The sequence below is a fragment of the Equus asinus genome, unplaced genomic scaffold, assembly GCF_041296235.1.
Source record: "Equus asinus isolate D_3611 breed Donkey unplaced genomic scaffold, EquAss-T2T_v2 contig_1, whole genome shotgun sequence".
NCBI classification, from domain to species: domain Eukaryota; kingdom Metazoa; phylum Chordata; class Mammalia; order Perissodactyla; family Equidae; genus Equus; species Equus asinus.
In genome coordinates this window covers 184,361-197,331 of record NW_027224738.1, presented here as the reverse complement: position 1 = coordinate 197,331, position 12,971 = coordinate 184,361, and the positions used below count along the sequence as shown (strand labels likewise).

At 38.1% G+C, this 12,971-nt stretch overlaps 1 protein-coding gene across 1 annotated transcript in view; it reads right to left on the bottom strand.

Annotated features, from left to right (window-relative positions):
- Positions 1-12,971, bottom strand: part of LOC139042819 (centromere-associated protein E-like) — a 34,683-nt gene that overhangs the window by 15,099 nt on the left and 6,613 nt on the right. Inside the window, exons 3-7 of the mRNA XM_070503353.1 lie at positions 10,141-10,248; positions 6,783-7,001; positions 4,666-4,863; positions 3,559-3,762; positions 1,472-1,690 (exon numbers count right to left, since the gene is read on the bottom strand). Coding sequence (XP_070359454.1) covers positions 1,472-1,690; positions 3,559-3,762; positions 4,666-4,863; positions 6,783-7,001; positions 10,141-10,248 — 948 coding nt within the window. The remainder of the gene's footprint in view (positions 1-1,471; positions 1,691-3,558; positions 3,763-4,665; positions 4,864-6,782; positions 7,002-10,140; positions 10,249-12,971) is intronic.

Genomic DNA, 12,971 nt, shown 5'->3' with positions numbered 1-12,971 from the left:
TGGGATCTGAACCATGAACTGGGCCGCCGAAGTAGAGCATGCAAACTTAACCACTATGCCATGGGGCTGGCCTCCTGCTTTTTAAAAAATTAAAAATTTTATTTTCACTTGATAATATATTTTCCAGATCTTTTCATTATCAACACATAGATCTCTCGCATTTTTGTTTTCATGGGTAAATATATCCTATTTCATGGAGGTACTATAAACTAGTTAACCTGTCACCTACTAATGAACATTTAGGTTATTTCCAGTTTTTTATAAGTACAAAAATATCTTAATTTGTTCATAATATAAGACTGTTCACATATACACACATGCAGGTTTTCCTGGAAAACGTTTCTTTTTGGTCCACCTGGAATTTACTTTTGTTTAATGAATGAGGTAGGAGTCCAGACTTATTCTTCTAAGATGGCTAGTTGGTTGTTCTGATTCAAACATTAAGCAGACTATCTTTCCCCCCTGAGTTGACTGCTCCTACTGTCATGCACTGAATTCTCCTACTTGTTTGGGTGGACTGCCCAACTCTCTGCCTGCCCCACTGCTCTACCTCCACATCACTGACCTGCTCTGTGCTACTCTGATTTGGCCTAATTATCAAACTAATAACATACGATTTATTATCTGATGGGGTATTTCCTGGGGTCATTGAAAATGGGATTTCCTTGTGCTTGTTTATCTTATTGCTTTGGAAGATGGGTTTCATATTTCCACTATTTTTACCTCTACAGCTGACTGAGGTCTGTAGTGATCAGCAAATCAATAAACTCTATATTAGTGATCTTCTAGTTTCCACTAGTAATAATTATTAAACTGGCAGTTGATGTTTTATTATAAATATTTATTTTGGTAAAAATGCTAAGTTGTAATTCACTCGGGTTCCCCACTAAGACGTGTGTGCTAACAAAATAAAACAGCGTGTTTGCTGTACAGATTCCCAAGTAAGGGCAGTTAATACAGTTATTGGATTATTCAAATAATGTACTGATTCTTGGGCACAGGTTAATCTGTATAAGAAATTTATTATACTTTTAGCCTCTTCCATTTTCGTTTTGATCACATTAACCAATATTAAAGACACTGATGATAATTAGAGAAAAGCTAAATTGCTCTTTCTCTCTAAACTAGTTTGGTACTATAGACATAGATTATAATTTAATAGAAAGTCACATGATTTAGAAAACTTATAATGTATGGTAATAACACCTTAAGTGGTATACATACCTATTAATCAAATTAAGGCATGAGTTACTTCTATTTTATAATTCAAAGGTAAGATCTTATGTAACATGTAGCTTTATAATTAGTTGAGTGAGCGCCCCAATAGAACTATATTTAAAAAACAAGTCCATCATGCATGTTCCCTAATACCTTCAATACTGTGATTTTGCTCTGAAATGTTACATATGATACATCTTTAACTCTACAATGAAGCTGCAAATTGAAAAACATCTTATAAGAAATCTCATACCTCTGTGGTTAGTTGTGTAGCTCTTGATGTGACATGAAGATTCTTATCGCCTTGTGTAGTAGGATTAACAAGGGCACCAGATGTTCGAGAGATCTTCAAAGTTTGATAGTTTTTCAACAGTTTTTCATTTTTCTCTTTCACTGATTTCAGGTCATGTTCCCATTCTTTGGTGATGGTCACATTTCTTTCCTCAAACTCTGTTGATTCATTCATTATAGCCTATTGAGTAGTAAAGACAACACTATAGCTTCTAAAATGAATTACGTATTAAAAAAACCACTATGGAAAATACTAGAGTTCTAGGACAAGGCATATGTTGAAATTCATTATTCAGAACATTCTAGAATAGTACTTTAAAAGAATGTGAACATTCTTTGTGGCTTGCACCAGTTCCTGACATTTCAGAAGATGCTGGATATTGATTATGAGAATAAAAGAAGAATAAGGACTAGAGAGGATTCATATTGATCTGCAAGATGATAATCTCATTCTATTAGATCAGCACTGACATATGAAGAGGAATCTGAAGAACTGGTCAGGTTAAAATCATTATGTATGTTATGACATATATAATGTCATATATAAACATTAACTGACATCTAATAGCAGAGCATACCCAGTAAACTTAATAACAATCTATTTTCCTCTTTCATTTCAAACCTCAGTGTTTATAAGGAAAAAAATTTACTGACTTTTCGTAATCTGAAAATCTTCTATTTCCGTGCAGGGAGTAACAGCCAATCCATACCCTCGTTACATCAAAGGCTGACTCACTCTGAAATTGCTTCTATCATCTTTTTACTTCCTATTCCTATGGGATGTACTTTTTGCTCTCATCATGAATGCCTTCTTGGCCTTACCTGTATCTTTCTTTGTGGCTTTATGGTAGTTCTGTGAGATGCGGATCCTAAATTAGTTGTGTTCTTGCTGGCACCCTGGACTCTCCTTGGTTCTGGACTACTGACCCCACACCACACCAAGTTATCAATTGCTATGCTCAGATGGTGGAAGAAGCCACATATCCATGCTGATCCACAGAGCAGAAATCTCTACTTTCTAACCACAAGTGAGCCCTCAATATTATGAGAAAAACACTGAATTATATGGAAATTATCTTATCCCAAACACTGGTTTTATGCTTTTCTTCATTGATTGTGGACCATTTTTTTTTATTTTAAAAGCTCATTTACTGTTTTGCTAGCTTGGGGTATTCGACAAATGGGATTCACTATCCACAGGAAAACCTTTTTTAAAAATGTTATCTACATTTCAATGTGATTTAAGTATAGTTTCCAGATGAAATTAAAGTGTCAGGAAAGAACTACCCAAACAAATGAAATATAAAACCAATCTTAGGAGCTATAATATTAATCTAGCTCCCTTTGCTCCAACTGCCTATATAACAAGCAACTTTCTGATTAATGACAATTTTACCAGGTGTATGAGGTAGAGATTACTTCAGAAAGCCGAATGAATCTTCTCATCAGTGGAAAGTAAAACAAATTAATAAAACTGATCTCAAGCAATCTTGGTTCATATGAATCTGTCCACAAGGGCTGGTCACCTTGGGAACAATGATACAAACCACATGTTTGAACCTCACAGTTGAAGGATCAGCACGTATGATAGCAACAGCACCGAGGTGAGAAGCACAAGGCCTCACTAATTAGTGGACTAGAGCTGTCTTTGGCTTGACCACAGGTGCTGCCCACAGCCCTGAAACAGGCTAGCATCTCACCTTGTTTGAGGATACTTGGGGGAAAAGGCTCGGGTCCTACGGAAGCGAGAAAGGACAGAGGAAAATGGCAAGATTTGAGGTTTCACCAGTGGAAATGGATTGTTATACTGCAACATTTTATTATCTTCTTTACAAGTTGATATATTTAATTACCTTAAGGAAGCAAAATGTGTTAGAGGAAGAATACATTTACAGTCACTCTTTTTCAAATAAAAAAATAAAGAAGCATATACAAATAAATGAAAGAAAATATACTTAAAATTAAGTTGCTCTAAGTCTTTTTAAGAATGAGGCAGAAAAGTTAAAGCAAACAAAAAAAAAGAATGAGCACAAAAAAAGTACTACTTACAATTATCTTTTTATTATAAAAGATATTCACTTCACAAATCCTATCATTTTCTTTCTGGATGCCATTTTTAAGCTTTTCTATATCAAAATGAGTATTCAACCACTCTTCCAAAAACTGGGTCATTTCTTTCCTATTACTCAGTACTTGTTGAAATTCCATCTTTACGCTGTGGAAGTCACATTCCGAAAAATCTTTGAGAATTTCCTGTGTGAAAAATAAGCATTGAATCTCCTGAATCTTAGGAAAGTTTTTATCTAAATATCAGACAAATATCATAAAAAGGGGAAAATAACCTTACTGAACTTTCACTTCTAATATTTTGAAGTAAACATAATTCTAATTTATCCTCATTATATTAGAAATATAATTCTAATTTAAATAATAAAATTTTGGCAGTATAGGCTATGTAACAGAGGCACATCTACAAATTCTGCCTTTTGGCATTTTTAAAACCTGTTCGAAACAATGAATCTGTGACAGTGTCTGAAGTGCTTCTGGATGCAGCTTTTCTGTGCATACAGCAGGCCTTGCATGCATACTGGGAACTGCAGGGGCCTCACACTGCTGGGTGAGAGCAGGACACTCCATGTGGGGTTGCTACAATACAAATGTCTGTGACTCCCAGTCACAGATCTAGGAAGTTTTAGAAGGCATTTGGAAACTTATTCTGGCCTTCCAAGAAATCCTACTTGCTGATATTAAGTCTACTTTTCTATATCTGTGTAGTTCTGAAAGGAGGCTAGTCTATGACTTGGCACTCTTTACATCTGGCCAGCTGTCATCCTGCAACCTATTTTTTCTCTCCCCAAAGCCCCAGTAGTACATAGTTGTATATCCTAGTTCTAGGTCCTTCTGGTTCTTCTCTGTGGGACACTGCCACAGCATGGCCTGACGAGCAGTGCCAGGTCCACGCCTAGGATCTGAATCAGCGAACCCCAGGCTGCCAAAGCAGAGCACAGGAACCCACTTGCTACGCCACCAGGCTGGCCCCTCTGCAAGCTGTTTTTAATTTCATAAATGAAAATGACTCTAAGCACATGAAGAGGTACCTTTCTATTTGATAAAAAGACTTAAAATCTAATTAAATCCATTTTAAATAAATCATACCTCAATATGTAGATCCATTTTCTGGCTCAACTGGAGGTCCCCTAATTCTCTGGATGGTACATCATCATCTTGTTGAAGATGCTGCATTTTACTTAGCAGTTCATTTTGCTTTTCCACTTCATCAATAAAAACCATTTCAAGTTTACTGATGGATTCATGTTGTTCTTCCTTTATCTTTGTAACATGGCTTAACACATACTTGCAGGAAAACATGAAACAAATTGGGAAATGAAACTTTTATCACGTTTAGAGGAAGTTCTAAACTCTCAAGACTAAGAGGTGGGGCGGCTTGTCTTGTTTGTCTCTATCCTCTGAGGAGTGAGGAAGAAGGGAAGAACCTCTCTCTATTCCCAAGTTTCTACTCTCAGCGTCTTCGGAGAGTGACTTCCAGACCTCTAGTTTCTTATTTCTGACTTCCTTCTGGAGCTACCTCAGGGATGTCCTACAGTTACCTCAGATTCAATATGTTTACAATGTAACATGATGCCTTTCCCTATAAACCCACCTTTTTCTATTGCCTCCTTTTGGTTAATTATATCACGCAGTTTTCCCAGTGAGATTCATTTCAACATCCTCTCCTGCCTATGTCAGCTGGGTGGCCAACGTGAGTGTGCCCTGCCTCAGGACTTACCTGTCAAGTGTGGCTTAAAGGGGACAAGAATTTGAATGCCCTGGTTCTATGGACCTCATGAATAAGTTCTGGATATCTGATTGTTAGGCTTTTGAAGACTATTAGAGCCTGAGGGGCAATCTACCTAGGTAGGGAAGATACCGCTTCCTACTTCCTCAACTTCCACCATTCCTTAACAATTTACAATCTGGCCTCTTTCCTAACCACTCAACTAAAACTGCTCTGACAAAGGTCACCAGTAAGCTCTATTGTCAACAATTGAGGGGATCTCTTCATTCATGTTCTGGCTGTCTGAAGCATCTGCCACTCTTGACCACTTCATCTTGGACACACTCTCCTCCACTGACTTGACCAATGGCACTTTTGCTCAGTTCTCTCTTATCTCTCTGACTTTTCCAACCTCAAACTCATGTGTTGCTCTCTTTTCTGCTACTGCCTCTTGAGAACTGATCTTTTCCAGAGTTCTCTTTTATCTTCACTCTATTATGCTTCTGGGTGGCCTCATTCACACCTGTTGTACTATCTATCACCAAATGCTGATGGATCCCACATCTTTATCTGTGGTCCTGATTTTTCTCCTGACAAACCTCAGATTCACAACTAAAAGCCTACTTGGTTTCTCTTCCTGGATGTTCCATTATAGGTATTTCTATCTCAAAACATCTCAAATTAAACACCAGATCTCTCCTCCTGCCTCACCTGCCTTCTCCCTTTCGTTTTTTCTTTCTATCAGTTAATGGCACCACTATCCACAAACCCGGCTAAGCCCAAATCCTGGGGCTCAGTCTGAACTTCCCTCCCCTCCCTCCACTGTCAAGCACATGGACCTACTATTGTAAACTGCCAAATATTTCTTTAACTTCTTTCATCCTTTCCATCCCTATGAATCCTTCCCCCATAGTACTGTCACCCATCACATCTCATCAGGACAATTGTAACTGCCTCTTGTCTCTTCTCTCTGCCACCAGGCTTATCATCCCCTGCAGACTCATTTCTTCTTTGTCTGTAGTGAAGTCTCTACAATGGCAACCCGATCACATTACTGCCACCACTTAAAATAACTGTCCAGTGACCCCTCCTCATCTCTAAAATGAACTCTAAGCTTTACTGCTTGAGCCCAGCTTCCAGTCCAGTCTTGTCTTCAACTTGTTCTCCAGGACATTGTCCACTACTGCACTTCTCACCTGTTCAAATGTCTGCCTCACCCACTGGACTAGGAGAGATTTAGCGGTTGCTCATCTCTGTCTCCCCAGCACCCTGACACATTGTTAAGGCCAAAGGCAGAGCTCAGGTTTTGTTGAATGAGCAGGTCCTAGATGCACTGAGGATCCTGCACATGCTATTCTCAGACCCATGCCATCTTTAATTCAGTAGCAAATGTACTAATTAGCAAATACACCAACTCCCAAAGCAGGACTTAAATATACTGGTTTGTAACTGAAATTAATGGCAATATTTACAAAGATATTACTAAAACAGGTGGTACCTTGAGTTTCTTCATGACTCTGTGGAACTCCATGGAACATCTCTGGTTGGCAGTGAGAAGTTTCTGAATCTGTCTGGTTTGTGGATGTGGAAGTGAGAGGTTTGCTTTTACTCTAATTGAAAGCTCTCTTTGGGTTTCAATTTCCCTCTCCAAGTCAAGGCAGAGTCCATTTAAGCACTCATAATGACTATCCATCTCTGTGTATCTCTTCAGAAGCTCCTAAAGGCAGTGAGAATTCATTCAATTTAATAATTCATTCTACTTTAACAATAAGTAGTCCTAGCTCTGGAATTGTAACAAAATTTATGCTTTAACACTTTCTATAGGGCAGAAATAAATTGAGACTTTTGTGTATAAAAAACAAAGAGAAAATGTTATTGTCGATTTTGGATTATAGAAATAATTATAATCATTGTGGAAATTTAAGAAGTTTAAACTGTAGGGGAGGAAGATATTTCCTCTACACGCTCTAGGTCCTTCTGGCTGGACAGCGAATTAAATTCACATGAGACAGAATAACAGGAGAAAATTAAACAAAGCTTTATAACATGTATACATGGGAGAGACCCAGGAAAACTGAGCAACTCACCAAAATGGCAGAAGCTCTCACCTTAAATATCATCTTCAGCTAAAGACAAAGGAGGATGTTGTGGGTAGGGGGAGTCAGTATGGGAGGTTACCAGACAAGTACAGTAAACAAGAGTAAGGTTATTATGCAGATTTAAGTCCTTGCCTTCCGCATTGATAAGAGTTTCTAGAGGTAAGGTCATCCCCCTTCTTCCTGGTACAGAGAGGGAGACATCTTTACAGATGGAGATTTCCCTTACAAATGGAAATGTCTCTTACAAAGGGTAACTTCTACTTTTCAGAGTTTCTCTCATGTCTGCAGTTTTTGAAAGTAACCAGCCCAAAATAATCTTCATGCCAAAGAGATATATCTTGGGGTGGCCAATTCTAATCCTCTATAAAACAGCTATAACAAAGAAAACCAGAAACAACCATTGTTATCATTTTGATACATTTTCTTTTAGTCTTCTAAACATCCATGATTTGAATGAACATTTACAAAGTTGGAAGAGAAATTTGCATGAATTCAATCTAGTATGTATTGTAGGTCAAGGCTGAATGCTAGCTTCTGTTGACAATAGGTGGTGTGAGTGAGCAGATAAAACTGATGAGGATCAAGGATGCCTCAGGGAGAAAAGCCCAAGGCTTCCTGGCCTACATACCAATCTATATCATCCTCACAGAAGCATGGGACATCCTGACCTCATTCAATCTGATTCTTACCCAAAGTTATAAGACCACCTGATAACCAGACTCCACCTGCACTGATACTTTTTTTACCTAATTTTTCCTTTGTCTTGTAAAGAAGCAACTCACATACTTATGCCTTATAAATTTAGCCCTACCCTCAACCCATGTTTGCAGCTCTTCACTGCCCATAGGTCCTGTCCCCATGCTACTCCATGCTACTTCCTGAATAAAAGAGCACTACTGCCAGACCTTGAGAGTCCAAGAAATGTTTCTTTCGACTCCTCAGCTCACTGAGCCAGCATCAAAACGAGTGACAACAAATCACATGACCTACGTTCTATTATCTGCCTAGAATCTGAGATTTCTCACCTTTTATCAGAGTTAGAGTTCAGGTTCTAGCCCTGTCACTTCCTGACTGGGGAAATCCTTGAGCCATTCTCCCAACTACAAAATGAAGACTACAATAATTTCCACAAAGTTTTCTAGGGAATTAAGTAAAATGTTAGATAATATCTAAATATAACCTATAAAATACATACAGACACTATAAATTAAAGGAAATAAAATTACATTTGTAGAAATGCTTCTATACCCAAGTTTTAAACTTAGACTTGGTTTCAAATCCTAATTTTACCAATTTACCAGCTGTGTGACCTTGGGCAATGACTAAACTTCCTCCTGGGCCTCAATTTCTTTGTTTATAAATGGAACAATAAACTCTGTCTCATGAGGTAAAGCACCCAGTCTAGTGCCTTGTGTATGGCAGACACCCATTAGGCCCAGGCCCAGCAGCTCAACTTTCTAGAGACCAGACAGGTGACAAGCTGGTCAGGGCACAGGTGGAAGAACACTTTACATTCAATCGGGTATTAACATATTTAGTTCAGGGTGCTAAACAATAGAGTAAGGGGCTTCTGACAATAATGAGCTCTCCTTTTAATAATTTAAGGAAAACCTAGATAGATGTTCATTAATCTGGGATGTTGGAGAGGGGATTCTTGCCTTTGGTCTTAGGAGGAATCACCTTATGGTTGGAGCAGCACTGTCTAGTCATTCATTTGTACTTTTAATAAATACATATTGAAGGCTGACTTCTGTCAGGACTGTGCTAAGTGATGCAGCCATAAACAACACACAGAAGTCTTTAGGGATCTTGTGTTCTAATAGGGGTGACAGTAAATCCTGTTGGCTTTACCCTCACTACATGTTCAGAATCCACACACTTCTCACTGCTTCCACTACTACCTCTCTGGGCCAAGCCATCACCATCTTCGCATGATTACTGAAATTAGTCTTTCAAATAGTCTTCCTGCTATCACTTAATTTTCAACACAACAATCAGAGCTATCCCTTTAAAATGTAAGTCAGACCATGTCTCTCTTGTGGTCAAAACTCTCCAGTGGATCCACATCTCGTTCAGAGTAAAACCCAAAGTCTTTTAAAAGCCCCACAGCCTGCTTCCTCCTGTTAACTCTGACCTCGTTTCTCATTAGCTTTCCCCCTTGTTGATGTTGCTGGAGCCCACTAGGCAGCTTCTGCTCAGGAGCTCTGTCCTTGCTGTTCTCCCTGCCTGTTCTGCTCTCCACCAGATACCTGTATGTCTCAACCATTGACTCCTTTCAGGTATCTGCTGAAATACCACCTTTCCAGTGAAGCCTCAAAATCATAAACCCTACTGTTTTTTTTCAAAGATTGGCACCTGAGCTAACATCTGTTGCCAATCTTTTTTCTTCTTCTCCCCAAAGCCTCCCCAGTACATAATTGTATATTCTAGTTGTGAGTACCTCTGGTTGTGCTATGTGGGATGCTGCCTCAGCGTGGCCTGACAAGCGGTGCCATGTCTGTGCCCAGGATCTGAACTGGGGAAACCCTGGGCTGCCGAAGCGGGAGCAGAAACTTAACCACTTGGCCCCAGGGCCGGCCCCAAACCCCACTGTTTTGTTTGTGTATGTATGCATGTATGCACACACATATCTGTACTAGATTATGAAGTTTAGAAGAATACTGAGCATTATCTATTCATTCCATAGAGGTGCCTGTGACTCCTCAGGCCTTTGGAAGGGCCCCAATATTTATTTGTAATTTGAACAGGGGCACTTACTTTTATCCTAAAGCACTTTTCTCTCAGGCTTTCTGTAAGGTGCTGTTTTCCATCACATAGCAACATTTTTTCATATTTTAATACCTCTTTGATGTTCTGTTGGTCCTGCTTGGATGGAAAGAAATAAACAAGGCTTCAGCTATAACTCCATTCATATATAATGTCTAATCATTTACTTTTTCAATTACACATTGTACATTATTTCAATAATGGAATCAAATATTATACTTGTAACACAAAAAAATGTAAAAAATGGTCAGAAAATGAATAATAGTATCATGAAGTCTTTTAGTGAGTAACCTCAACTCATTGGGGAAAAAAGTGGGAGAACCACATATTTTTTGGAGACAGAATCTGTTCCTGTAACCTTCATAGCTGCAAATTAGGTTTTAGATTTATCTCTGGTTCCTACTCTTCCAGATCTCTGCAGTAGAATAATTATTGCCAACTAAACATGCTAGCACGACTGTCTGTACTGTCCATGGTGCTCCAAGCTCCATTCATATATTCTTCCCAGCACCTTGGACCAGAAAATTCATACCCTGCCTACATTTTGTATTTCTGACTACAAGTACAAAACAAAACATTTTCTCCCATTTGTTTATCTTATTTACTGCAGTACCCAGAAGACTAATTGTTCAATGATTATTGGTTGAATGAATTAAATCTCTTTATAAATTTAGTTAGGGTCCACATAAATATGATTCCCAAGTGTCTGATGTTTCTATTGAGATTGCAAATGATACTGTTTTCCACTTTATTCTTTCTTCACTATTGAAATATGAGAATGAAAAAGATTTTTATAGATTTCATAAACTTTCTTATTGATCTGAAGTTTACATTACTTTTTAGAGGATTCAGTTCAATTTCTTTTCCAATATCCATTTATGATAAAAACTCTCAATAAAATGGGTATAGAGGGAAAGTACCTCAACATTACAAAGGCCATATATGACCAACCCACCGCCAACATCACACACAATGGTCAAAAAGTGAAAGCCATTCCTCTGAGAACAGGAACAAGACAAGGGTGCCCACTCTTGCCACTCTTCTTCAACATAGTACTGGGAATTTTAGCCAAACAAGTAAGGCAAGAAAAAGAAATAATAGGTATCCAAAAAGGAAAGGAAGAATTAAAACTGTCACTATTTGTGGTTGACATGATTCTATATACAGAAAACTGTAAAGAATCCAACAAAAAACTATTAGAAATAATCAACGAATACAGTAAAGCTGCAGAGTACAAAATCAACATTCAAAAATCATTTGCATTTCACTCCATAACGGGGGCCTGCAGTTTGCCAGTTGGGATCCTGGGCGTGGACCTACACACCGCTCATCAGGCCATGCTGTGGTGGCATCCCAAATAGAAGAACTAGAACTATTTACAACTAGGATATACAACTATGTACTGGGGCTTTGGGGAGAAAATAAAAGAGGAAGATTGGCAAAATACGTTATCTCAAGGCCAGTCTTCCTCACACACACAAAATCAGTTGCATTCCTATACACTAGTAATGGACCACCAGAAAGAGAAGTCAAGACTATAATCCCATTTACAACTGCAACAAAAAAGAATAAAATACTTGGAATAAATTTAACCAAGGAGGTGAATGCCATATACTCCAAAAACTATGACATTAATGAAATAACTCAAAGAAGACAAAGAAATGGAAAGATATTCCATTCCCACGCATTGGAAGAATAAACACAGTTAAAATGTCCATATTACCTAAATCAATCTACAGATTGATCTACAGATCAACCTACAGACTTAATGCAAACCCGAATGGAATACCAATGACATTCTTCATGAAAAGAGAAAAAAGAATCTTAAAATTTATATGGAAAAACAAATGACACTGAATAGCCAAAGCAATTCTGAGGGGGGAAAAAAGAAACAATATTTGGATGTATCATGCTCCCTGAACTCAAAATATACTACAAAGCTGTAGTAGTCAAAACAGCATGGTACTGGCATAAAAAACCCGGATATACAGATCAATGGAACAGAATTGAAAGCCCAGAAGTAAAACCACACATCAAGGGACAGCTAATCTTCAACAAAGGAGGCAAGAACACACAATGAAGAAAGGAAAATCTCTTCAATTAATAGTGTTGGGAAAATTGGACAGCCACATGCAAAAGAATGAATGTAGACCATTGTCTCACATGATACACAAAAATTAACTCTAAATTGATTAAAGACTTGAACGTAAGACCTGAAACCATAAAACTCTTAGAAGAACATATAGGCAGTACAGATTTGACGTAGGTCTTAGTAGTATCTTTCTGAATACCATGTCTCTACAGGCAAGGGAATCAAAAGACAAAATAAAGAAATGGGATTACATCAGACTAAAGAGCTTCTGTAATGCAAAGGAAACCATCAGCAAAACGAAAAGACAACCTACCAATGGGAAGAAAACATTTGCAAATCATACATCTGACAAGGCGTTACTTTCCAAAATATATAAAGAGCTCATACAACTCATTAACAAGAAAAAAGAATAATCCAATAAAAAAATGGGCAGAGGATACGAACAGACATTTTTCAAAGACGATATCCAGATGGCCAACAGGCACACGAAAAGATGTTCGACATCACTAATCATCAGGGAAATGCAAATCAAAACGACAATGAGATATCACCTCAGACCAGTCAAATGGCTATAATTACCAAGACAAAAAATAACAAACGTTGGAGAGGATGTGGAGTAAAGGGAATGCTCATAAACTGGTGGTGGGAATGCAAACCGGTGTGACCACTATGGAAAACAGTATGCAAATTTCTCAAAAACTTAAAAACGGAAATACTGTATGATCCAGCC